General features: G+C 42.1%; 5 protein-coding genes across 5 annotated transcripts in view; 3 read left to right on the top strand and 2 right to left on the bottom strand.

Moving 5' to 3' along the window:
• The window catches only part of LOC145453767 (uncharacterized), a 71,270-nt gene that overhangs the window by 29,064 nt on the left and 14,674 nt on the right, over window positions 1-27,532 (bottom strand). The gene's annotated exons all lie outside the window — the stretch shown is intronic.
• Window positions 78-3,205, bottom strand: LOC145453753 (uncharacterized). The gene has a single exon (XM_080331744.1). The coding sequence runs from the start codon at window positions 3,111-3,113 to the stop codon at window positions 417-419; it is 2,697 nt and encodes an 898-aa protein (XP_080187870.1). The 5' UTR covers window positions 3,114-3,205; the 3' UTR covers window positions 78-416.
• LOC145453837 (ankyrin repeat domain-containing protein 49-like) lies at window positions 9,592-10,337 on the top strand. Its single transcript, XM_080331817.1, has one exon. The coding sequence runs from the start codon at window positions 9,626-9,628 to the stop codon at window positions 10,172-10,174; it is 549 nt and encodes a 182-aa protein (XP_080187943.1). The 5' UTR covers window positions 9,592-9,625; the 3' UTR covers window positions 10,175-10,337.
• LOC145453836 (cytosolic Fe-S cluster assembly factor NUBP1 homolog) lies at window positions 11,976-13,225 on the top strand. The gene has a single exon (XM_080331816.1). The coding sequence runs from the start codon at window positions 12,117-12,119 to the stop codon at window positions 13,071-13,073; it is 957 nt and encodes a 318-aa protein (XP_080187942.1). The 5' UTR covers window positions 11,976-12,116; the 3' UTR covers window positions 13,074-13,225.
• On the top strand, window positions 13,721-14,729 carry LOC145453838 (DNA-directed RNA polymerase II subunit RPB9-like). Its single transcript, XM_080331818.1, has 4 exons — window positions 13,721-13,877; window positions 13,935-13,989; window positions 14,051-14,199; window positions 14,382-14,729. The coding sequence occupies exons 1-4, from the start codon at window positions 13,813-13,815 to the stop codon at window positions 14,497-14,499; spliced, it is 387 nt and encodes a 128-aa protein (XP_080187944.1). The 5' UTR covers window positions 13,721-13,812; the 3' UTR covers window positions 14,500-14,729.

The following is a 27,532-nucleotide window of genomic DNA, read 5'->3' as shown; positions in this document are numbered from 1 at the left end:
AGGGAAACTGATCGTCCTGACATGAAAGATAAGTTCATACTCAAGGATATACAGGGTTTGAAAGCAATACAAATGGATTAAAAAGCATAATTTTATTTCGCTGATCTTGCATGAGACGTTACAATGATGTAAAATGAAAGATAATAAAGGGAAGGCATATTTTTACATTACAGCGCAGGCAGACGTCAACTAGTGAAACTGGGAATTGGCTGAAGCTAATACAGCGTGGATCAACAGCATGATTTTATTTTGCTGATCACACTATTCTTGCAGAATCCATTACAATGCGGTAAAACGAAAGATAATAAAGGGACGGCATGTTTTTACATTACAGCGTATAAGGCAATCACTGGAATAGGCTCTTGTCTGTCTAAAATACGAAATGCAGAATTAAGTTGAAATGATGATACATGCGGTTATATTTTTTGAAGTTGCTCCGGCTTCAAACCGTAGTTTTTCTCGTCACCAAACGACACTATGACGTCTATATCGTCATCGATACCGAGCACCGTGCCTGTCTTCATCAAAATCTCCACTTTATCCTCGGGAATCTCCAACTGCTTGAAAGCTATCCGCATCTGATTTAGAGACGCATTATTCAGTTCTCTCAAACTCACTCGTACTTTATCGCCGATTTTAAACGGTGGGGTATAATCGGGAGGGGCGGCATTGCCGTCAAGCGGAACTCTCTCCAACGACGCTGGATTGAAGGTCCATTTATTACCGGTGTCAAAGAGCACTTGAGCGTTTTCACCTTCATCGAATTCTTTAACCACGCCGGATATTCCGTAAACTTCAAGCATCTGGTAGCACCAGCCGCCGTTACCTTTTTGCAACTCAACTACTATATCCAGAGGAAGGCATACACGAACCTTGTCGCCGACCGCAAACCTATTTTTTTTGAACTGTTTCTCTGTTTTTTCCTTGGAAACCTTTTTCGCTTCCTCTTTCGACTGCTTGAAACGCCGCACGGCTTCTTCCGTTGAAATTTTGTTCATAACTGCGGCATTGAACACAAAACATTGTTTGCTGCTGTAAGCGATAAAAGCGCGTCCGTGATAATCGGCGTACACAAATTTTCCAGCTTTTCCCTGTAAATCAGCCATAGCGTCGTTCCACCCGCCGCAATGTTCTTGCAATTCTTTCAGCAACTCTCGGTCCATATCGTAGTAAACGTAATCTCCGATTTCGATGTCTGGGTTATCGTTCAACCGGACACCTTCCTGTGTATTTCTGACCTTGGTGAGTACTTCTGGGTTGTACCTGAAGTATTTCCCTGTTTTATACACCACGAGGACATCTCCCTCGGAAAGAAAGCGAAAAACAAGACCATCTTCTTTGAAATATTTATACATATCATCCACCCAACCCCCGTGTCCTTCCTGCATTGCACTAACGATGTCCTTTTCCAGAGCAATCTTAACGAAATCTCCCACACTCAAATCATTTGAAGATGGCAATTTAGTTAACGAGATCGGATTGAATCGATGGCTTTCAACGCCTGAAAATGAAACAGTGACATCACCATTGGGCTCCACTGACCGTACAATACCTTGAACATCCCTCACATTCAATAATTTGTCGTGCCAACCACCGTGGCCAACCTGGGCATTTTTGATCGCCGCTAAATCTGTTATCATGGTCACCGCATTTCCTTGACGCAAATAGGGATCTCGAAAGCTTGCTTCTAGTTCTATCACACCCTGTTGCTGTGGTGAAGAAGATATATTGACTTGAGATATTTCTTCTGGTAAAGCAGTGCTGGGGCTGGGTGATCTTTGAATGATATGAGGCTTGGTCAGTGACGGGTTAGGGGTTGAAAAGCTTCTTACCGGCTGAGGTGCGTGCTGAGTTGCCCTCATTCCAGAAGTGCTTTGTGACCGCGGCGAGCCCAATGCGCCAGCCAGATATGGTAGGGTTGGTGATTCTGCCTGTGGTTGACGTACAGGGCTCTGTTGGACATTCGACTGTGATGTGTCAGGTGCTCTACGGTTACCTTGCACAAACGCTCGTTGATGGGGCTTATCTTTGGTCCCCGTTCTTGATGAATTCGGAACAACGAGTTTACCACCTTGCAACAATTCTTTGTATTTTTGAATTATTGGTACACAATCCGAAGGCACAGTGGGATTACCGCGTTGTAGTTGTGCCTTAACAATCGCTAAGTCCCTTTCCACCGAATCCAATGAGAAACTGTTGAATTTGTTCACCAAGCTATTACGAATATTCTCTATTTTCATACGCTGTAAGGGGTCTTGATGCCAACATTGAGGTCGTAGGTGGCCAAGAAGTCTGAAAATTTGTAAACCTACATCATCTCCATCTTCAACCAGGTCGTCTTCGACATCCTTGATATATTTTTTTGGACGTTGCCCACTTTTCACTCCATGTATGATCACGTCTTTTTCTAGTGTGTCAAAGGCATTTCTCCGTACTGTAATTACATACATGACTATGCCCATGCTATATACATCCATTGCTGGGGTCCGATCAATGTCTATGCAAGAAAGCACTTCGGGTGCAGTGTAACTCAAAGTATATTGCAGTTTTCTCTCATCACATTCCACACCTCTGGTGCCTCTGCTTGTAGTGGTCATGGTGTGTCCAGTGTAAGTTGACAAGTTAGCACCGCCAAAGTCTCCAATCTTGGCATGAAGATCACCATTCAAGAGGATATTTTCCAATTTTATATCGCAATGTACAAGTCTTCTTCCATGTGGTAGATGGTGAAGATAATGAATTCCTGATGCTATTTCGCACAATGTTCGTAATCGGAAACGCCAAGGCAGTTTGATATCCTCATTCAGGACCATACCCGACAGAGAACCATATGGCATGTACTCAAGAACAAGACCCACAAAATTATCTTTCTGCGTGATGCCATGTAAGGTTAAGATATGCTCACACATATTTGCACGCAAATGCATCTGACCTTCTTTGTTGAACGACTGGACAGGTTTAGAAGTTGCTGAATTCAATATCTTGACAGCAACATCTCCAATAGTTTGGTGGTAGCACCTGTAGACCAGACCAAAGGATCCCTCTCCCAGGTAGCATTCATTGTCTTTTGATGTAAACAATTCATCATAAGAAATGCCAGGTATTTCAGTCATGGCTCCAAGATTTCAATTGATCATAATATGATTATAATATTATTTAATGCAAGACTGCAAACGTTATGAAAAATACGTTAGTAAGTACAGTATTAGTAAAGCATATTTACATCAATACCTGACTACATCAGCATATATTGTGACCGTGTGGCCATACAACAGATTTTGGGGTTTTGACTACCTCGAACAATATATACAACTATAATTCTAAAGTAACTGACATCTCTGGCTCTAAACTCAATATCTCATGCTGGTGTTAAATTGTATCATATTGTATTGTAAGGGTGGAGTGAACTACCGGAAATTTTGAATTTCTAACAGACACTTCATTTGTGGTGCAAAATAAAAAAATATAAAATTTCTATAATGATTTTGGGCTCGTGTACCTCTAGTGGTCGTGCAATTTCACCAAACGAGCCAAAAATAGCTAATTTTGCTATATACTTACACTAGAAAGCTGATTTTTGGCTAAAAAGATGCAGAAGCAACAAGAATCCATCCGACATCCCTCTTTTCCACAGAACTTTGTCTTAAAAATGAACAGGAAAAAAGTTACAAGCCAATTATTGTTTTTATATCGTTTTAGGTAAAATTAGGCACTGAAGCAGTGGGTACGATGCCAAAAGCGTGTAGTGACTGATCTTGTGACTGACAAATCAATTGTGAAAGCACATTAATTGCATATCCATATTGAAAACACAAAAACATCAATTCTAGCCTATATTGAAAAAAAAAGAAATATTGGAAAGATGGTTTCACTACCAGAGTATTAGTCTGCACAAACTTCAAAATCTTGTCGGTCTACAAATCAATAATTTATTCCTAACTTTTTTCTGTTCAGCGAGATAGTGTAATGGTTATGCGTCCGGCTTCTCGAGCGGTAGGTCGTGGGTTCGATCCCCGGCCGGGTCATACCAAAGACTCGAAAAATGGTATCCGCAGCTATCCTGCTAGGCGCTCAGCAATCACGGATAGCATGGAGGAGAAAAAAAAAAAAACGGGGGCGCAGACTAGATGACCTCATGGGGCCGTATCGCAACTCCGTCGCCAAACCATCTCGATGGTGCAGGCGAGAAAGAATATCATATCTCTCTCTCTCTCTCTTAAGACAACGTTCCGAAGAAGTGAGACAGAAGCTTGTTGCTTCTGCATCTTTCAAGCCCAAAATCCCAAATCCGCTTTCTAGTGTAAGTGGTTATCAATATATCAATATTGGGCTATTCCATATGTTACTAGAATTCTGTACGCAAGAATAAAATTCTACATCTATCTTATACGAATTGCAGCAGAAATCGCGAAAACTCCTGTGAACTCGGCAACATCTACTTGTGAACCCTTTTTCTTTTTTTTGCTAAAGGGAATTCCCCAATTCTAGAATGAACATCATTGATCGTAGCTTTGGCACTCGGACATCGTGTCTGGGGAGTAATCGGACATCATGTCTGGGGAGTGTTTGGACATCATGTCTGGGGCGTGTTCGGACTACGTTGCCACTCGGACATCGTGTCTGGGGTTTGTTCGGACTGCGTTGGCACTCGGACATCGTGTCTGGGGAGTAATCGGACATCATGTCTGGGGTGTGTTCGGACTATGTTGCCACCCGGACATCGTGTCTGGGGGATATGTTGGTGCTGCGACTGAAGTTATTGTGAATATAACGACTGTTCTTATTTTGAACATGAGACTGTTCCTGTTGTAAACATGACTGTTCTTATTGTGAACATGACACTGTTCTTATTTTGAACAAAACTGTTCTTATTGTGAACATAATCGAACCAACCATGTAGTCCGTTCCTGCTTATACATATGCGCCAGAGAGAATGCCATTTGCGATGTAGTTTAATGAATTAAAGGTGGCATTTGACTGTATAGTTTGATGAATATGTCACCAGAAATTGTTTCCAGTACCACCTGGAAACATCTCGTGTACCACACGGTAGAACCACTGATCTGCTGGAAGTGCGAAGTTCATACAGTGATCGACTATATATTAGGCTTACCATATTTGGAAATCTAAAAAGAGGACACTTTTTCAGAAATTTGGGAGTTGCAAAACCGGAGAAGAATTCTCAAAAATCGGTGAATTTTTCCCACTTTGTGATCGGTTGACTAAAAAAAAAGAAAAAAAAGGTCATCTGTTCGCTCAGAGCTAAAATCACCGTTTTTCGCTCCGAAATACCCGGGCCCCGTGGATATACTCAGATATCGTCCGGAATTTTGAAGGTTTGACGTAGGCTCATCATTTTTTCGTAAATCAACATAAAAACATTATTTTTGGGAATATTTATGCTACATGATATTTTTCTTCGCGCTCCGCGCGATTTACTATCACATAATTGTAACCGCGGTTACAGGAGAACGGTATATTCCTAGCGATCGTTAAGGCCGTTTAAATGCTTCATTCAAAGATAGTGGTTCCAAACGTGGGGGTTGTTTGCCTTTATTCTGAGGTTCGCGAAGATGTTGAAAGTAATCAGCTTCCAAAATAGCCCGTGAGTAAGTCTGGGTACATGTGCTGACTTCTTTTGGTAATCAGCTCGTCAAAATTTGATCTGGGTCACTTAACATTTTCAAATTGGAGATGAAGTCGCGATCATAAAAGGTTGGAGACCACTGGATGAGGGGTGTTTATAAAGCTCCGTGGTGCGCACCAGCATTAGATTGATAAACAATCTTATCGGGTGGGTCGTGAACATGACCTAACGATGTACAATTACGCTCACTGTAATTTCGAACTCATGATCCTCCACCAGCTCTACCGCTAACCCTGATCATGTGGGCGGAGAGTAGTAACTATATATACAGTAATATACGGAAAAACCAATATTATTGACAGAATTCATTCAAAAAATTTAACGACTAGATGAATATAGAAACCAGATTCATATAGCAAGCCCCCCCCAGTAGTTGCATCGATTACCCTATCGTGGGCTCAGAATCACTGTTCATTTGGGCGGAAAGGGGATGAAAGACGTGGTTTCGGTCCTCGTTACACAACACATAGCCACATACTCCTGAACCGGATCGTGACCGCCTCTGGTCTATGAGGAAAGCTTTGCTAGTGTGACGTCATATTGACAGACAATGTGCTAATAACTCATTTTGTAATCCACTAGTGGGCGCTAAAGAGTGTCCGGAATTTGGGTCACAGAAATATGGTAACCCAAGTTTAGAGCGCAGATATCACGTCTTAAGCATGTCTAGGTCAATTCAGTGCGCAGATATCAGGTCCGGACCATGCCTGGGGGAATTTTGTGCGCAGATATCACGTCTTAAGCATGTCTAGGTCGATTCAGTGCGCAGATATCAGGTCTGGACCATACCTGGGCTCTTTTGGTGCGCAGATATCAGCTCCGGAGCATGTCCGAATACAAATAGTGCGCAGATATCAGGTCAGGACCATACCTGGGCTCTTTTGGTGCGCAGATATCAGCTCCGGAGCATGTCCGAATACGAATAGTGCGCAGATATCAGGTCTGGACCATACTTGGATTCTTTTGGTGCGCAGATATCAGCTCCGGACCATGCCTGGGGGAATTTTGGGCGCAGATATCAGCTCTGGAGCATGTTCGGATACAAATAGTGCGCAGATATCAGGTGTGGACCATACCTGAATTCTTTTGGTGCGCGGATATCAGGACTGAACCATACCTGGATTCTTTTGGTGCGCAGATATCAGGTCTGGACCATACCTGGATTCTTTTGGTGCGCAGATATCAGCTCCAGAGCATGTCCGAATACAAATAGTGCGCAGATATCAGGTCTGGACCATACCTGGATTCTTTTGGTGCGCAGATATCAGCTCCGGAGCATGTCCGAATACGATTAGTGCGCAGATATCAGGTCTGGATCATACTTGGATTCTGTTGGTGCGCAGATATCAGGTCCGGACCATTGGGGGAATTTTGGGCGCAGATATCAGCTCCGGAGCATGTCCTAATACAAGTAGTGCGCAGATATCAGGGCTGGGCCATACCTGGATTCTTTTGGTGCGAAGATATCAGGTCTGGACCATACTTGGATTCTTTTGGTGCACAGATATCAGCTCCGGAGCATGTCCGAATACAAATAGTGCGCAGATATCAGGTCTAGACCAGCTGGTGCTGTTACCTGCATAGATATCAGGTCCGCAGCATGTCTGACGCCAAGCGATACGAAGATATCAGACCCGGAGTATGTCTGGATACAAATATTGCGCAGATGTCAGGTTTGGACCATGCCTTAGCGTATTTCTTTGGTCGATATCAACTCCACATCATGTCTGGATGGAAATGGTCAGGCCTGGTCACTGGTCAAAGCTGACCAGTAACAGACCACTTACAGTTTTTTTGGAGTCCTCAGGCAGATTTTGCCTGCTTGCATCACTTAGGCTACTCTAGTGCAGGGGTGTCAAACTCAAGTTGTTTCGCGGGCCGCATTCAAACCTTCAGAACATAGGGGATTAGGGGTTCTATTCAAGCGACACGTTTATTCACAAACAATGGAATTTGCAAAAATACAAATATTGACTGGTTGAATATAGTTACAAATCGCTAAAACATGGGCTCTTACGACGTTATAAGCATATTTCTATGATCCCCTTGTTTCAGTCGTAATCTGGCGTTAACTCTGCGTATGCGTTGAGAGGAATACAAGAGATTTAACTGTAGATGTGGCCGTTGGAATTCGGTTCATTCAAATCGCGATTCGTTTTCCTCTGGTAGTCGGGAACCTTTTCAGTCAGAAGTGATACAGCAGTGCGAACGCAGATATTTGAATTACATTTTTGTAACTACTATATTCTCCATATATTCATGCATGCAACGATTTCACATTGGCCTTTTCGCTTCTGTGAATAACTAATTCTAGGTTAATTTTTTCCATAAAACTCTGAACTCAGTGTTCTCCATTTTGGCTTCCCGGAATTGCGTATCAATGTCACCGATTTTTTGCTAATACTGCTAGAGCGAAAAAATACGGTGGTGCAGACTAGATGACCTTGCTTAAAGGTCGTATCGCATCTCCATCGTCAAAGCACCTCGATGGTGCCGGCGAAAATAAATCTGATCTCTCTCTCTCTCCACAAAAATAATAGTTAAAATGTGGCCTATGCACATATTTGACCTTTGTTGCATTGAGGGATTATTCACGGACTAAAAATCGGAACATTTGTTAAAAATATGCAGGACAAGCATTTCTCCATCAACTCGAAATTTTTTCGCGGGCCGGATAAAATCGTCTGGTCGTATGTTTCACACCCCTGCTCTAGTGGTTATATATCTTTGTACTACATCCAATTCTACTTGAAAAAATTTTAGGGAAATAATAATATTTTTTACACTTTGGATTTTATAAAGTAGAGAGTAGTATTGGCACATGCTTCTATCACGCTTATAAGAATAATTGTCATGATAAATGTTCAAATAGCCCCACAGTCCTTGCGAAAAGAGTGTGTATTCACACCCGAAGGGCGGAGAAGAGTGGTACAAGAAAACATAACCTAACTAAGAATTATATAGCGGTCATAAATCCTACGTGCCTATACGTGCATACCATTCTACGTTACTACGAGCATGCAGAATTTGGATTAAAATGTTGTAGGCTAGGCTACTGTATTTATACCGCGGTTTAAATCTGTGGTACTTTCAGGTTTTGTGTATCATGAGTACAGTGTCGTTCAAAAATAACTTTTTTTCCAGATTCCAGCCATTCACTGATAAAATTGTCAGGTTACCCTAAAAAACGCTGCACGCCAAATTTGGTTAAATTCTAACAATAAGCCACCGCAGAGCCAATTTAAATTTTTAATTTATTAGAAAAAATGTTTGAAAAAATTTCAAATTTTCCTGCCAACCCCCCGAAATTGTTGAATTTTCTTCAAAGACGATGCAAAACAAATTTGAATCAATTCCAACTAGTAGAAGCGGAGTTATTTGAGTTTTTCGTTGATAATTCTCGGATTGTCTACCAATTATTCCCGAAGAATTCGACACGGCTCGGATTTCGTGCTAATGCGTGAGCCGAACAAAGCGCAGATGGTCGGAGTTTCTCATTTAGCTGTTTAAACAGTATTTACCATGTTTGTCGACTAGGCCTACCTGCGTATTCGATTAAGTTGACCGTCGCAACGCTCTATTTGTATCCGGACATGCTCCGAAGCTAACATCTGCGCATGAAAAAGACGCCAAACCTGATATCTGCGCACTGGTTAGGGCATTATATGTTCAATGCTCATATAGGTGCTGATATCTGCGCACTATTTGTATTCGGACATGCTCCGGAGCTGATATCTGCGCACCAAAAGAGCCCAGGTATGGTCCAGACCTGATACCTGCGCACTATTTGTATTCGGACATGCTCCGGAGCTGATATCTGCGCACCAAAAGAGCCCAGGTACGGTCCGGACCTGATATCTGCGCAGTGAATCGATCTAGACATGCTTAAGACGTGATATCTGCGCTCTAAACGAATCGTGACTGGGCAACTATATATATGTGCATAAGATTTACCCAATCCTTTATCTTAACTTGCAGATGATTGATAACTCTAGTTCTGATGATGAAACATATGATATTGAACCAGACGATGAGAAATCAAAGTTTCTGTGGGCATGTGAGAAAGGCAAACTAGATATCTTGACCGAAATCTTCAAACGATCTCCGTCAGTGTTGTCGCACAGAGATGAAGACGGGTATTCAGGATTACACCGAGCATCATATGAGGGAAATGTCGAAGTTATAAAGTTCCTTATCGTCAAAGGAGCTGATATTCACGCAAAGACCAACGACGGATGGACCCCGTTGCATTCGGCTTGTAGATGGAATGAGATTAGGGCCGCTGTTGTTTTACTAGATAATGGTGCCGATGTGAACGCAAAATCAAACGGACTGCAGACTCCTCTGCATTTAGCAGCAAGCTGTAAGGAGTCCAGGGATATAATAGTAATGCTGCTTTCAAGAGAAGATATCTTACCTAATTTAAAAAACTCAATGGGAGAGACAGCCTATGAAATCGCCCGCCGAACTGATAAATATTCCTATCTCTTTGATTCAGTATCGTCTTGTGTGAGTGAATATTGCTGATATCTCGAAGCTAGGGTTGGTATGATTGCATGCAATATAAGATAAGTCCGCTCATGCACGCACAATAAAGACCTTATCCCTACGGAGCCTAACCCCAAATCCAAACCACTATCGGCAACGGTAACCCTCAACAATAATAACTCTCATCCCACCATAATTACCCTAACTGTAACTGTAAACCCTAAGGACCCCGACCATAATTACCCCAACTGTTAACCTCAACCGTGAGGACCCCACCTAATTACCCTGACCCCGAACCATAAATTCCAACCCTTATGACCCTCACTGCAATCCTCAGCACCATCACCCCCATATTGTGACTGTCCTTATTCTCCATCTAGCGAACTGACCTTATTTTGCATGCAATCACACCAACTCTGTAGGATATCTCCGATTTGGAAAACTACTCAATTACCATGTCACTGCCTTATATGCTATATAGCTAGCATAGCTGTGTGATTGTGTGGAATCGGTGTCTAAGGGCGGAGATAATAAAGTTGGATTAGCCATGAAGTCGATTATCGCGTTCCTCAGGATTTATCAACCCAGGATTAAGGGAACCGGTTGATCGCAGCTCATAAAGTTGGTGTTAATCTCATGATTTAACAAACCGGATTAAACTATCGATAACTGCGTACGCTGCGTACCATTCCTACGCACAAATATTTCCGATAATGACCGTACCGATTGTCAACTAGGTAATGGCTTCACCAAACAATCAACGAATTAAGTGCCCACCATTGCAGAGCGATATCAATGTTCTATAATCCGTTTCTTAGCTGTACCGTACTAATTGGACACGACTTTCGTTTGACGATGATAATTCTACCTATTACAGTGGTAGTATGGTTGTCAGCAGGCTGCTGTTTCATTCAACAACTTGACAACTGACAGCCTATTACGCGTTTTCGCATTATGATGCAACAGATAACGCCACTTGATTGAAAACTCGGGACACCTCGACTAACAATCGCGCGTAACCTTTCCCAACTTCTTCGCGTCGCGATTAGCAGTATTTAATCACAAGATTAGCATTTTTCCGGATCAGCTGACTTTAATATCTCCGCCTAAAATGTGTCCCGATTAGCAGTTTTTAATCACATGATTAGCATTCTCCCGGATCAGCTAACTTTATTATCTCCGCCCTAAGTTTGTTATACCGTATTTTGTTGCATACGTAGGTTCAATATAACTTTCAATTTAGCTGCTCTGGTGTAGTCGTGCGAACGCTGCTCGTTGTACTGATTTGCAATCTATGAAAATATGGATTAAAAGTGATTGTAGATTAATAGTGTCGTCACCTGCAATTAATTCATAGAATGCAACAAGTCTTATTATATGTGTCGAACAGACAAGTGCCACTAACTTGGAATTTCTCAATGAGCTTTCGATATTTACTTATGTACTTCACTCAGATGTCAGATATCTGTTCACTGTGTTCAGCTATATATTTGTCACCAAATATTATAATAGGCCTACCCATGAAGCCGCCAAAGTGTTCTGGCACAGTAGGCCCTACCAATCATATGATACACCATAATAGGCTTACCTTACCTATAATTTTTTTGAACCTTCAAATGAAATGACAAACAGGCCTAGTAGCCACAATTGAATGGGTAGACCTAAATGTACTCACACAAAAATTCGCTAAATAAAACACACATCTCACGGAACAATCACATTGCACTGAACGGAGCAATTCTATGGAATATATTTATTGTATCAGCCTACTAGTTAAATTTTACATAAGACCTGTCATTATTTACCATCATATATTAATGAAAGAGTCCATTACTACACTATCAACAATTCAACTGCTAGATATCTATGCGATCACTATGAAGCTTTGTGCCTTGTTTATTTAAGATGGGACGCTGTCAATATCTTTGTTGTGATGTAAAAGTCTAAACTTATTTTTTCAGTCGCATAATATTCATTAACTATGTCAGAAAAACCAGAAAATGCCAACGATCATTGTCCTGGCACCGACAGTAAGGATGCCGGCAAGTCATCTGCATGCGCTGGCTGTCCGAACCAGACCATCTGTGCGTCATCAGTGCCAAAGCCCCCAGACCCCGACATCGATGTGATCAAGGAACGTCTCGCCAACGTGAAACACAAGGTCTTGATATTATCCGGAAAAGGCGGAGTAGGAAAAACCACTGTGACTTCACATTTGGCCTACGGCCTGGCGATGGATGAAGACACTCAAGTCGGTGTTTTGGATGTTGATATATGTGGTCCGTCAGTGCCTGTAGTCATGGGTCTAGCTGGTGAGCAAGTGCACAATAGTGGGTCTGGATGGTCTCCGGTTTACGTGCAAGATAATTTAGCCGTGATGTCCGCGGGTTTTTTACTAGCGAGCGCAAAGGACGCAGTGATATGGCGAGGACCAAAGAAGAATGGGCTTATCAAACAGTTTTTGCGCGACGTAGACTGGGAAGACATGGACTTTTTATTAGTAGACACACCGCCCGGTACTTCAGACGAACATCTCTCCGTCGTGCAATACTTGAAGAAAGCAAAAATTGATGGAGCGGTCATTGTTACCACGCCACAAGAGGTGGCGTTGAACGACGTTAGAAAAGAAATTAATTTTTGCCGCAAAGTCGACCTGCCTATCATCGGCGTAGTCGAGAATATGAGCTGGTTCGTTTGTCCCAAATGTACAAAGACTTCGGAGATATTTCCGCCCACCTTAGGAGGGGCGGAAGCTATGGCTAAAAATATGGGCGTTCCTTTTCTTGGTAAAGTTCCCTTGGACCCTAGACTGGCTAGGTGTTGCGATGAAGGTAAATCGTTTCTGGCCGAGCTACCGGACTCTCCTGCCACAAAAGCGTACTTAGATCTTGTCGCCGCCATCAGAAAGTATTGTAAAATAAAGAGTTTTGATGAGTAAGAGAATATCGAATTGTTTATGAGGCACGTTATCACGGTTACCAGAGAATTCGGCATTCGAAATGCCAGAAATATCATTTTTATGAAAGTGATATAATGTAAATGCTTCACCCGTGTGAATTGCGATATAGGCCTACATAAAATTGCTAAATTAAGAACATGGTAAACTCGGGATGCATGTATTAATGTATTCTGGTTAGGGGTCAAAATAGGCTTCGGGTTAGCATATGGATATGTTGGGATTAAGGACCACGAATTGTCGAATTCACTGGTAACCGTTATCGCGGTTGACTGCAGACTAGTAATCCTGTGAATTTCATGATTAATGTTATCATATTAATCATTATGTTTGCATATCAATATCCATTCCATGCTGTAGTCTCCTTCATGTTTATTGTGGCCTACAAATCAATTCAATTATAGAAATGTGACTGCCTGATTTACTGCCATTACTAGTTACGCTGTTGGGATTTTTCAGATTACTGTGGACGTATTTTGGTAGCATCTAGCATTTTCTGCATTATGTGAAAAGCTTGACTAATTTTGAAATTATGTACAGTAAGATACCATAGGCTATGTCTGCACTATGCTATATTTTCCCTTGCAATTCTAAAATAATACCCCTCATTCACTCACTGGAATACAGTTGTTATTGATATGCATTTGTATTTTCGTCACAGATTACTTTAAAAATTAGTCCGATCTTCTCTGTCCAACCACTCGGAACAAATTCAGGAAATATGACGGAAGAGGGCACGCAACTGAAAGGCCCCGGTTTTGTGGGAATCAAATTTTGTCAAGAATGGTACGATGACAATGTTCCGTTCCGATGTTTTCGTGTATTAATTTATATTTGTTTCAGCAATAACATGCTCTATCCGAAAGAAGACAAACAGAACAGAATCCTTCTTTATTCGGTAAATTGGTTTTGAAGGAACTATATTTTGATCCGATTTTAACGTGCCATTTCTGATGCAGTGTAGGAACTGTGATTTTCAAATGGAAGCCGACAACGCCTGTATCTACGTCAATAAAATCGTGCACGAAGTCGATGAATTGACACAGATTATCGCAGATGTAGCCCAGGATCCTACGTTGCCAAGAACCAAAGATCACTCCTGCCCCAAGTTAGTGCACTCCAAACCTGCCTGTAGAATGGTAGCACTCCAAACCTGCCTGTAGAATGGTAGCAACTACCAATTGTGAAGTCCCGTGCCTGGAACTACATAATGATGTCCATAAAACCAATATAGAATGCTTAATAGCACTTGCGATTGCCTGCTTAGTTTCCTCTTCAAATGTATTTCAGGTGTTCACACAAGGAGGCGGTGTTTTTCCAGTCTCAGTCTACTAGGGCCGAAGAAGGAATGAGGCTATACTTTGTCTGTACTAGTCTACATTGTGGTAACAGATGGACTCAGTTATGAACTGAATTGAATCATCGCCAAGCAAGCTTCACTTGGGATGCAATTCGCGGTCGGTCCGACACAACCTTGTCGCCAGCAAAAAGTCACAAAAAGGATCACTGTCTATCGGCGGAAGGCTTTTTTGCCGTTGGTCTGAACTTTTTTGATACACCTGGATCGTCGGAAACTCATTGTCGTTGGTCTCGACTGTACTGCAATTTTCATAAGGAATACATTCAATATTCATGTCATAGGATTTTTGTGCAGGATTTTGAGTGTTGCAAGTCGATTAGTTCAACTATATGCTCACAATTCAGTAGCATATCACACGTATTGTAGTGGATAAGACTGTACTGGCGGTAGGTTAGGGCTATACGAATAACCTACATCAACATGTTTCGAATTATCATCCTATTGAATAGTATATTCATATTGAAATGAACCGGAATATTCTCGGCTGACACAATACAATGTTCTTTCCAATTCTCTACTAGTTGCTAACCCCCTGACGAGTGTCAGCCGAAAATATTCGGGTTCATTTCAATATGAATAAACTAGTCAATTGTATATTGAAGTTCTGTACCTCCAAGAAGCTCTTCAATTATCATCCTATTCATAGCGGACCACAGTATTGCAAGAACATTTGCAGGCTGATCTTTCAATCAAGCAGCAGCCTTTGAACAGAGACAGAGACACTTATGAAAGCACCTCAGAAAACTGTCCTTCCCCTACAGCAGTGGTTCTTAAACTTAGACCGCGACGCAACCCGGAATTTTGTTGGCATCTCACGACCCAAGCCTCACTCATGTACATGATATATTGATAACACTGACTAACAAAAAATAAAAAAATTTCTGAGTGCCAACGATATTTTAATGGTTTCTGGGTATTTTGGGGCTGCTGAGTCTGAAAATGACATTCGATTCTTTGAATTGGCTCTTTTTTTGAGATAATGATATTTTTTATTTAAAAAAATCGAAAAATCGTCAATTTTAGTAACTGGCGAATGCGAACAGAAGTATAAGTAACATGCGTATTGGAAATGTCTCTTGAGCCAATGCCTTACTTAATCTGGACCAAATACCCCACTATGTCTATTTGCTATTGTAGCATCACATTACTTCGGAAACAAGACATTGAAAACACTCCATTTTGGACAGCCCGAGTTATTTAGCTACAGCCTGTATACAGTATGCTGCTGTACTGAGTGATTTCCTCAGATTTCTGCAAACTGTACACTTGTACAGCATCATGCACCCACTAAACCAGGCGATGGGAGTGTAACAGTAGAAGCATCATACCGATAGGCTGCAGTTTCTTTGTATTGTTAACAGTGGCGGCTCGTGACAATATCGGGTGGTAGGGCAAGGGCTGCAAGCGACTTTTTATCAACATGACGTCACAATGGCGTTTTCCAACGTAAACAAATGAGTTGGTGGTACTATAGAGTATGACTCATAGTGGTACGGTAACACGAACTTCCCGACAACAGTGATTTTAACGTATGTGCCGCGAGAGGTCTGCCGGTGAGCTGTGACTTGATCACTTGAAGTGTGGTAACTGCGTAAGCGGCGTACGGAACAAAGATTCGACACGGTTCATGTTCGCACTATACCTGACTAATTATCTGCAGAAATGGAAATGACTATAATTCGAGAGATTGCGTAAGCCTAACTGGAAAGGTCATCGAGTTCGGACACATACGCAATTGTTATCTCATACATTGGACATGTCATATTGAATCCAAAACATCATTCTGAAGAACTACGGATAGCAGCCTCGGAAATTCGGTCCCTGTACAGCAGGGGTGTCAAACATACGGCCCGCGGGCCGCATCCGGCCCGTCAGGTGATTTCATCCGGCCGGCGAAGCAATTTTGAGTAGATTGATAAATGCTTGTCGTATCGAGAACATTTCTAAAAGATGTTGAGATTTTTAGTAAGAAATATAACCAACTAAGTCCTTCAAGATAGCACATGTCGAGCATGTTTATGGGCAACATTATAACCACCAGACTACGGCGTTGTGGTTTCTAGTCACCATTAATACCAGGTCGCTGACTTTGACACCCAATTCCGAGAAGGCAAGAAAGTGCGAAGTCATTTCACTGACGAATGATTAGTTATTCACAGAAGAGAAAACGCCTAGAACCCTGATATGCAGGTTACATGGAAAATATATCAGAGGTCTACAGCCTCTAGTGAAACTCGATTCGCGATATAATACTATGAGGCAAATTCCAACGACCGTGTTTCCATTCCTCACAACGCATTCGCACGGTTCATGCCAATATATCACTAAAACGAAGAGAGCATAGAAATATGCCAACTTAAACCATCGTTAGAGCCACTGCTTTATGGGGTCATAACTTTACTCATCCTCCCAATCATCGTATTATTGCCAATTCCACTGTTTGCGAATTAAAGGTGCACCTGGAATAGAACCCCCATGATTCGAAAAATAATGTAACACACTATTGTGCATATACGTTGGTTAATGGAGTATTCAAATGAAAAATAAGGCATGGATTTTGGGAATGGGAAATTTAGGTGCGGCCCGCGAGTGGTCTGAAGTGTTGAATCCGGCCCGCGACGTCAGTTGAGTTTGACACCCCTGCTGTACAGCTTGGGAGATTTTGGCCTTGAGGCTGGAGACTGTCACACGACACATACGGCTTACGGTCTATAGCAGTGGTTCTTAACCTTGCCACCAGCGCCCCCCAGGGGGCGCTGGCGATTTTGAAGGGGGGCGGAAACGCTCAGGGGGCGATATGCGGGGCGCTGGGCTTAGGGGGGCGGTATGGGGGGCGCTGGAGAAAAATCGATTTGGCAGCAGATGATGTGGTGATAGGACATATCCTTAATGAGTATTCAGAGCAAATTAACACCGAAAACTTCGTTACATATAGCCTTCAAAATACATAGGCTATAGGTTTACTTGTCCATGGGCGCCTAAATGATTGACACCGAATGTTCCTGTCTTGGCAATCTGAACCCAAGAAGACGAATTCCATCTGGCAGGGAAAAATTATATGTCAGTGATGAAATACCAATCTGAAATCGTGTGCGTCTTTTAGTTTGGTACGATTGGGCGACAGGGATATTCCTGTTGGGCGATATCTCCGTTGAGCGATTCTATATTTTTTGATATTGCAGACAGGGGGTCACGAAATAACATCATGCAACGAAGTCATACCAATGGGTTCGCCCGCCGGAATATGTTTAATTATTAGTAACGGGCCCTACAGTTTCCAAGACACCTCACAATGTTCGCTTTAAGTTTTGATGAGTCTGCGCACACTCAACAACTCACTGCGCTGACCCTTGGACAACAGTGCGTAACGACTAAAAAAGGGTCATAACTCCGGATTTGTTGTGCGCAACGTAGATTTTCTGTGCGCAGAGACCGTGTCAGCACTGCGCACGTGCGCAGCTTAGAGGGAACATTGCACCTCACTCAGCTCTACCGGTAAATCTGTTTACGTGAGCTGAGAGAGGATAAAAATTGATCTCAATTTACATGCAATTCCCGATGATATTGACCAATTCAATCATTAATTAGTGAAATTTTTTGCACTTCGCGCGACTAGGCGAGAATAGCTGCATAAGTAAATGGACACCCAATGTATATACCTAATAGGCTATCAGCAAATAGCGGACAGCCTAATGGGGGTCTGGGAGTGAAGTACCCCGGAAGTTTGGTTTATCACCCGGTGGGGGCCCAGGACCAACGTTTTTTGTTTGGGGTGGGGCTGACGAAGTGCTGTTACGGCCCTGGTAACGAATAATTGTACCTGCGGGCACGCCCGAATATGTTTAATTATTAATTACGTGCCTTTATTTTCCTATACAACAGCTCACTCAGTGCTACTGGTAAATTTGATTACGTGGGCTGAGAGGATAAAAAGTATATAGCGACTCACCTATTCATTCATGCATTATAGAAAATTTTGGTACCTAGGGCGACCAGGCCACACAAACTTTGCTGACCATCAAAATCACGATATGGGGTTCGTGGGGGCGAAGCGCTCAGAAGTTCGGTTTATCACGCTATGGGTGCGCAAGGCAATCGTTTTTAGGGGGCTGACGAAGTGCTGTTACGACCCTCCCTATTACTCATTGTCTTTATTACATTCCTTACAATATGAAGTTGGGGGGGGCGCTGGAGCACGATAATTTTTGAAAGGGGGCGCTGGAAGAAAAAAGGTCAAGAACCACTGGTCTATAGTGTCTATATGTCTGCTACAAAATCGCCTTCGGAAAATATATTACCGAATAAATACGTGGATGAAAGCCGAAAACTAGGTATACACTGTTACATGAAATCATCGAGAAGCAGCCTCATCATGACCGTTTTCGGTATGGCACACTGTCAAAATTAATACGAACAGACCAACACCGAATTTTGCCTAAAATTTACTGAGGAATAGGCTGATCAAGCGATCAACTGCTGTTAGCCGCCATCGAAAACGAAACAGCTATCGCGCTTGACAGGGGTTGTATAATTGTGAGCAAATGGCCTGAAGGCCACAATTTCACGGTGAAATTGACATTGGAGAATATAAAATAATACTAAATATTTGAATGCAAACCGAGGATGTTAGTAAACTGTTTCATGATATCATCATCTCATCACCTATCTCAGTATGGAACACAGTTAGCGTTAACACAGATACACAGGCTTTTGCGTGAAATCCGCAATGCGTTAGGTAGGCTAAGTGTCAGATCAGCGCAAATCTCTACCATACTCGACCTTGATAACGAAATTGCTGCCCTAATCATTGAGTGACAACCTTGAGACTTGGCACAGCGTTCGATACTAAAATCAAGACATACCATGTAAATGCTCATGACGGATCTAGCTAAGGAGCATCGTTAAAATCAATGGAGACCAATACCGGCTTTGCGTAAAATATGTTTGCGATAAATGACGAGTCAGCTCTCACTCGACTTAGGAAACGAAATTACCACTAACATAGTTCAGTGTCAAACTTGAAACTTGGTACACCGTTGGATACCAACATTAAGACTTACCGTACCAAATGTCATGACCGATCTCGGTATGGAACATCGTCAAAATCAATGGATACCAATACCGGCTTTTGAGTAAAATCTGTTTGCGATACATGACGGATCAGCACACACTCAACTTTGGAAACGGAATTACTACCCTAAACTTTGAGTAGAAACCCTGAAACTTAGGACAGTGTTAAATACCACCATCACGACATGACATACCAAGTTTCAAGAATTATCATGGTGTGAAACACCATCAAAATCGACCTATACCAGCAAAGGTCGACTAAACGCATATGACGGTAACCGAGTTCAGATATAGATACGATTGTTACATCACACCTTAGGGGCAACCATGCTATGTTGCCCTACCTGCTCGGTAATTTTATGAATAGGAGAGAGTAAATCACTGTTTCTTTATTGTGCGCGGCTTTGAGAGAATAGGCAGTGAAAGCTTGTTATGAGCGCTACCGGGGCATGCCCCGGCTAGGCAATAGGCATTCGCAAAGCGAAAAAACGGAAGAGAATTCGATTTTCGCAGAGACTTCGCTATACATGGGCATTTACAAGCGAAAGGACAAGAAGTATACGATTTACGCTGGGATTTCGGTACATATAGATTGTTGTGCGTCTATAAATGGTAAAGAATTGTTGGAACTAGTGCACTATACACCAACATTACCCGTTCATGGTGATCACCTTATTGACTCAGTCTTTTCACACGTCAACCTTTTTTCTTTTACCATTCTCTCGAATTATTATTTCATGACTCAGCAGATTTCTAGGGTTACGAGGTTTCAGTTTTTTCCGTTTACGCCCATTACGTAAAATAATTCACTTGATACCTATTATAAACGATGCACTGCCATTCATTTATGCTGCTTTACATAGCTATCTTACCATGATCAGCATATTTCTAGTTACGAGGTTTCAGTTTTTTCCGTTTACGCCCATTACGTAAAATAATTCACTTGAAACCAATTACAAACAATGCATCGCCGGGATTATTTTTGTATTCCTGATACCTATCACAAGGTTACTTAAGAATTTCCCAAAATCAAAACATTACATCTTACACTTCCCTATCCAAACTACGTAACGAACTTACACCTAAACTTTGAGAATCAATTCTCTTACCCTCAAATCTTGTTATTCTCCGTTGTGTTCCGTATTACACTTATCGCCATCCATTGACTTGTTCGGTTTCGTCTTCGCGTTTTCCTCATGCGATTTAATGTTCTACGTCGACGACACTTTATATAACTTACCCGTATTACGATCAACAGAGCAATCAACCCGGTTATCACCATTATTACAACCACTGGTTCCACGATAGGTATCATTTTCGTACCTGCCATAATCATCCTTTCGACCAAGGTTAATCCACTTACCTTGTATCCACCTTCCATCATCCCCAGTTCGTGCAACCATCGAGTGTGGTTGTAGTTAACGAAATCTGCGGCTGTCTTCCCCGCAGTGGTTCTTGATAGTCGGAAATATTCAGGTACGGATGTTCCCAACCCTTGGTTTTTCTGCCCAGACAGTGGCGATGCGTCAGCCATCGTTGACGTCAAGGTAATGGTCATCAGCTCGTCACTACCCGTGGATGCGTCGTACTTGTCGTCTCCTGATGAATGTAAAATGCTCGTTTCTATACTTACCTTATGGCTGTGGTCCAGAGTTCGGTAGCCCTTTCCAATGCCGCTACCGACGTCATCCGTGGAGTTTTGCAGAGCCTTCGCAGTGGTAACCGGATGCACTCGCGTTGTTGTAGGTGTTTCACCAATGATTTTCGTCATTCCATCGGTTTGGTTTCGCGCTCGACGAGTTTGCAACTGTTGCTTCCCATGAGTCGAAACGGTTGGTTTGACATTTTCATTTGGGTGGTGGTTTTCATAGTTATTACTCGTGGTTGACATCACCGTTTGAGCGGTAGATTTCTCCCCCGCATTATTCCTATAGGCATATGGCGTATAGACCAGGGCACCATCACAAGACGTCCCACGATAGATCCATCGAGACTGAAATAACTTTTCGTCCCCCACTTCTGCCTTAAATAGCTTTTGTGTGGCCATATAATTCAGAAGTATCGGATTCATTGACTTTGCTTGTTCTACTAATGTCGGTCGTATGGTAAGGTTATACCTCATGGATAACTCCTCAAGTTGTCCTCGTGCGACGTGTCTTTCTCGCGTCTCTACTCCTCCCCTTATTTGAACCTTTAGTTGCGACAGGTGTTTCTTAAACGTAAAGTCTTCCACGGTCTCCCCGCGCATAGCAGATAAGGGGTGTAGGTTTTCGTCAGTTCGAGTTTTTACAAAGCATGTCCACAGGTTTAACAACAGTAACTGGTGTAGACCCTTCCACTTGTCTTTCTTCAAATCTAAGAGGGAGAGTACTTCTCTTCCTCGGGCTTCTTTCGATACCTTCGCCTGGCCCTCCCCCTTCAAATTATAAAGTCCAGATACAAATGGTTCGGTCGAAGGATCCTTAGGTTTGATGTCGCATTTGTATTTCATGGTTTGTGGGGTGCCGAGGTGTCCCCGCAGGTCCTCGAGCGCGGGCGCAAACGGCGCGTAGACGGCTTTCCACACTTCATCAGAAATAATGGTATATTCTGGAGTCGTCAGGTCAGGAGGTTTGTACGGGAGTTTGGCCAGCGCTACAGATTGTGCACAAATATTTTCAAGTTCCGTCTTGACGCTTGTGTGAGTGTCTTTCTGCAAAACAAACGCAGTAACCGGCCCAGCCATGGGCTGGTGTGAGCCTCGTGATGATCGGGGTTTTGGTGTTGGTGGAGAGAGGGCGAGGTCCTTCGATGTAGGCCTCTGATCCCGGTGCGTGCCCGCACCTATCGTCACGCCGACGGACTCCTTTTCCGCCGGGGACCCTATTTCTGGAGAGACGTGCATCTTAAAATCCCCAGACTCCTTGTCGGACATGACCGGGCGTGTATCCGGTTGACCGGCAATAGCTGCTTTGTTTGAACCTTCTGGGAAAATACTCATAACTGTGGCTGTCGTCATGCATCTATGGGCCGAATCATTACTGTTATTCGGACAAGTGCATCCACGAGAGCATTTAGGACCAGTTTTCTCGTGCAGGTCCTTATTTACGCCAGCGGGCATTCCACGCTCGACGTCAGCTGTAGCTGTCGCCATGCATCTATGGGCCGAAGTTTTTTCAGTTCTTCGGACAAGTGCATCCGCGAGAGCTTTTGGGACCAGTTTTCTCGTGCAGGTCCTTGGTTACGCCAGCGGGTATTCCACGCTCGACGTCAGCTGTAGTGGTCGCCATGCATCTATGGGCCGGATTTTCACAGTTATCCGGACAAGTGCATCCGCGAGATTTTTTGTGACCAGTTTTCTCGTGCAGGTCCTTAGTTACGCCAGCGGGCATTCCGCGCTCGACGTCAGTAGTATAGTAGATCGGTCGCGAATCGCCATAGGGTTCTTATGGGTGCGGCGGTGATGCGCCTGGAAACTCGTGGTGGTGATGCGCCTTTTTAGACCCCCCTCTCGGCGGTGATGCGCCATGTGTTCTTATGGATGCGGTCGTGATTCGCACTTTTGGGTATAGGGTGTGGTCGTGATTCGCCGTGAAAACTCGTGGTCGTGACTCGCCTTTTTTGCTATAGGCGGTGGCGGTGATTCGCCTGTCGTGTATTCTTACGGGTTCTGTGGTGATTTACCATGTGTTCTTACGGGCGTGGCGGTGATTCGCACTTTCAGGTATCTCTCGCGTGGTGTTGAATATGTACGAGTCACCAACAATAACCGCGCAGACGGAAACGTGGCTTGTTGTGAGGATTAAGCAGTGCGACCTATATTTCGAATGACCTGCGCGCTGAATTGTTTCCGTGCAGTCGCTACTATCGATTATTACACTAGACCGGTCAGTGTGAAATAGTTTGATCGTAAATTATGATATATGATGTCGTAGTTTAGTCGTGTCAAATGACCGCTTTCCTCGCTATTGATTGCCACCTGAATAATACTTTCGGCTTATTCGCTGTTTCGCACCTATAGAATAGTCTGCTGTTCACAGTCACAACTTCATCGCGATAGCGCAATTTTCACACCTCGATCAGTAGAACAACACCGCACTAACCCGGTTGTCGAATCACATAGGTCATACATTTTACGCGAAATATTGTATTGTGGTATACAAATATGCAAACTATTCTTTCAATTCAACAAGTCTAGTTAACGAATCGATTTTCAAGCTGCCGACACAGTTTTTAACACGAGTGAGTTGATATTTCTTTCCGGGTACGAGCGAGGCTTTGTTCCATTGATCCAAAACCACCTCGCCAGTATCATCCTTCAATGTAAAACTGTATAATTTCAACTCCTTTCCGGCACCAGAATTGACCGTCTTCTCCTCTCGAGAAACACAAGTAGCGGCGATCGAGACGTATTCATCTTTATTTCCGTATACCGATTCACAGGTCAATAATGGGTATTCTTCAGTCGTATGTCTCGATTTTCCATGTAGAGTTACTGACGAAGCCCGTCCCAGTAATACAGCAGGTTTTCCAGTAAACTTGTCAATTTGAACCCAACCGGATTTGACCATGAGTTTTTTTCGTTTGGTGAATGCTTTCTCAATGTTCCCGAACAAATCACGATTGAAACACGTGAAAGATATCTCTTCGTTATTGCCGTCGATGAATATACCTTTGAGATATTGGCTAACGCCACCTCTTTTGGGTGATGAGACGAATTTGACGCCGACGTGAAAATTTGAAGTTGCTCCGACTCGCATAGTGTTAATGACGCTGTTCGATGCCATATCGTTTGGTAAAGTGAGAGTCATCAGTGTAACTCACTACACAAATCAAGTTGAATCGTATTTGAATGTATTGATTCGACCCAACTCAAATCCTATTAACGCGATCTGTTGAATCGAACGTAACCTGAATATTACTGACGCCAACATTCACCCTCATCGGATCATTCACACATTCCACGCCGCTGTTTTAACACTTATAGAATCAATACCAACTATCTCTGACCCGATAATATTCAATCATTTTGGTAATTCACCAACTTTAAATCCATTCGCGGGATGTACTAAAGGTAAATCCAAATAATCCAGAATGAAATATTTGGACTTTGACATTGTGTGAATTGAAATAGGATTGACAAACATGACTACCAACTTTGATCCAGCCACATTTCAAGATTATACTTTGAAACAAGTAATGTAACATTACAACTCTATTCACAATCCTGCTTTCCGTTTATCAAATAGATATTTTAACATCTTACCATACTCAAAAGAATTATTCACAACATTAACAATTGTTAAAAATCTAGTTTCACTTACTTGATTATATCATTACAACTCACAAATTTGAATTAATTCATCCTGGTTGTATTCGTATGCTCTATCTTTTTATTCAATTGTAAAGGTTGGTACTATTCTGAAGACAAAGTATTTACTAATCGGCGCACATACCATTTGACTTGGACATATTATATTTTGAGTATACGAGATTTGAATGTCTGAACAATAACTGAGAATTAATTTATCACAATTAAATCCGTATATTACAGCGTAAAAGATATTGGGATGTCAGCAACTCTGTACGGTCGTAGTTACAACCACATTAACTAATCTACCCAGGCAACTCGTCATGATCATTCCTGAAATCAACACAAACACGACCACTGACTTGAGTTAACCGCGAAACACCATCAAGTTTTAAATCCGCTTGCAGCTGACGGATTATTCGAATGCATCGATGGGGAATATTATTGAACTCGTCGGTATTGTTACTTCAACAAATTACACCGACTGCGAAAGTTAATATCGAATGGTAAGACTTGATCACATATTTGTTGATCACAGACATGACGAAAAAACATTACCGAGATTTTATAAACTAGTCATATTACTCTACACATCTATCAATATCAAAATGCGAGTCATCCAATTTTTCTACTAAAGTAACATTGCACTTTCGGATTCGGATTCGGTATAGTCATACAAATTGTATTAAATCCAACATCAAAACAAAAGGAATTTTTTTAGTTTATTGAAATCAAATCATTCGTCTTCGACTTGTGCTTTTCTAGATTACCCGCGACAATTCGTTTCGAGTGAGTTGTAACCAAAGTCAAGATATCTTTGTGTCCACAGATATGGAAGATGAATATAGCTAACACAATCACGAATCGACGTTTCAGAGTATTTCACGGGTGTAATAAACTTGTTAGTGTCACCTATCTAAAAGTAGGCACGCGTTCGATTTCCATACCGACTGTTGCGATGTTTAGGATTCACTTGCAATAACCACGGGTAAGGATTTAACATCAATGTCGTTACTGTCGGAATTTGCGACAGAGAATTGAAACATATGCACTTTACAGAGTGTGAAAATATCACTTTGAGTATCGAGTACCGTTCGAAGCTAGTGATCAATTCTTAATCATTTCAGTAACTCCCCATTGTGCGTGCTAAATGTAAAATATCGCGAGGTTATACACTCTAAGACTTTGATTATTGTAAAAGTAAATTGTGATATGTTTGTTAGATGCATCCAATTCAACTAGAAGTGTCTAGTATCCAACACTCGTAATATCAAAAAAGTACTTGCTACACTGTTATTTGCTAAACGTGTTTTGTATTGTTGCTCATTTCTAGTATTGATTGAAATTGTTTTTGAACCCTCAAATAATAATTCCCGACATGAAACTAAGCCGCCGAAAGTCGTTACCATCACAAAGAAACAATTTGCACGATGTTTACTAAATGTATCCTATAGTTAGGTGTACTGGAATTATTTGTAAAACACACACACACACACACACACACACACACACGATCAGAGAAATTGGAAGTTTTTCCGTTGTCATTCGCTAAAGTAAATGTCATCACAATACTCTGTCACTAAAAGACGTTACTTGGACGTGCTTGAATTCTAGACATAGTTCTGATTTACCCAACACAAGACCCAAGGACAACCCTAGTTTCAACCGAAACAGATATCCAAAATATCACACACTTCGCTATTCCTAAAGCACAAACATACGATACAAAATAATACTTGTTGTGTTGTTGCGGCATCATCACTCAACAATATCACCCTCAATACAAATGATGTTTATGTGTAACATGCTATTGATTTGAACCACACCCACCTGACGGAAGAGGATTTACTCAATCTTTACAAAATGGATATTGACCAACATCACATCACCGGATTGTATCTGTTTCGCTGGATACGAGTTATGTTAGTTTAACAGTAAACAAATTTCACCCTCTTGGATTATGAACTCAATGCGTTAGCAGTCATTCAATAGTTTGTTTGTGTCAACTAGTTACTTGGTATGTTACTCCACAACTCTTACAAAAGTACGAAGGATATTAACATCGCACTAAGTAATTAACTTTACTCGATATTCTCGCATTACGAAACTAAAGAATGGTTGGTTAGACTCTACAAACTGTTTCGATATCACAAGACCTTTATTGTCTGAATGGGTGTTCATGTGTCTTAAGAACCAAATAGTTCAACACAGCACTAGTACCAACAGAAACATCAGAGTTGTTTACACAAAAGTTTGTATGCGTGCAGTATGCGAATACCATGTGTAAGTCCAGCACAATTGCGGTATCCATCCGAGTTTAGTCAACACAAATTTATTACAACGGAGCCACGTAAACTTTCGTGAAAGAAAAGCATACTCACTTCCAGAGGGTTATGTCAACACCATAGCAGTAAATCAGCTACTCCAACAACAAAGTACATATGTTTCTAGCCACGATCCTTACATCTTTCACATAGATCAATCTAGTTTGCTAACGAAAAGTGCTGAGTCACCACATGATCGACCTCACAACAAAACAACTAGTAGATATTATCATTCAAAATATTCCTAACCCTTTACACACCAGTGACAAATCATACAACGAATATGTTTTGTGGGTCGAATTGTTGTTCAGTGTCAAGTCTACCTGTTGAAACGTACATTAAAACAGCGCAATTCAATTAAAACCACGAATCTATTTTCATTTCCTCACAAACTGTC

This window comes from Botryllus schlosseri, chromosome 13 (assembly GCF_051294905.1).
Source record: "Botryllus schlosseri isolate E-star chromosome 13, Bs_hap1, whole genome shotgun sequence".
NCBI lineage: Eukaryota > Metazoa > Chordata > Ascidiacea > Stolidobranchia > Styelidae > Botryllus > Botryllus schlosseri.
The sequence above is the reverse complement of the archived record's forward strand: the minus strand, read 5'-3'. Positions and strand labels throughout refer to the sequence as shown.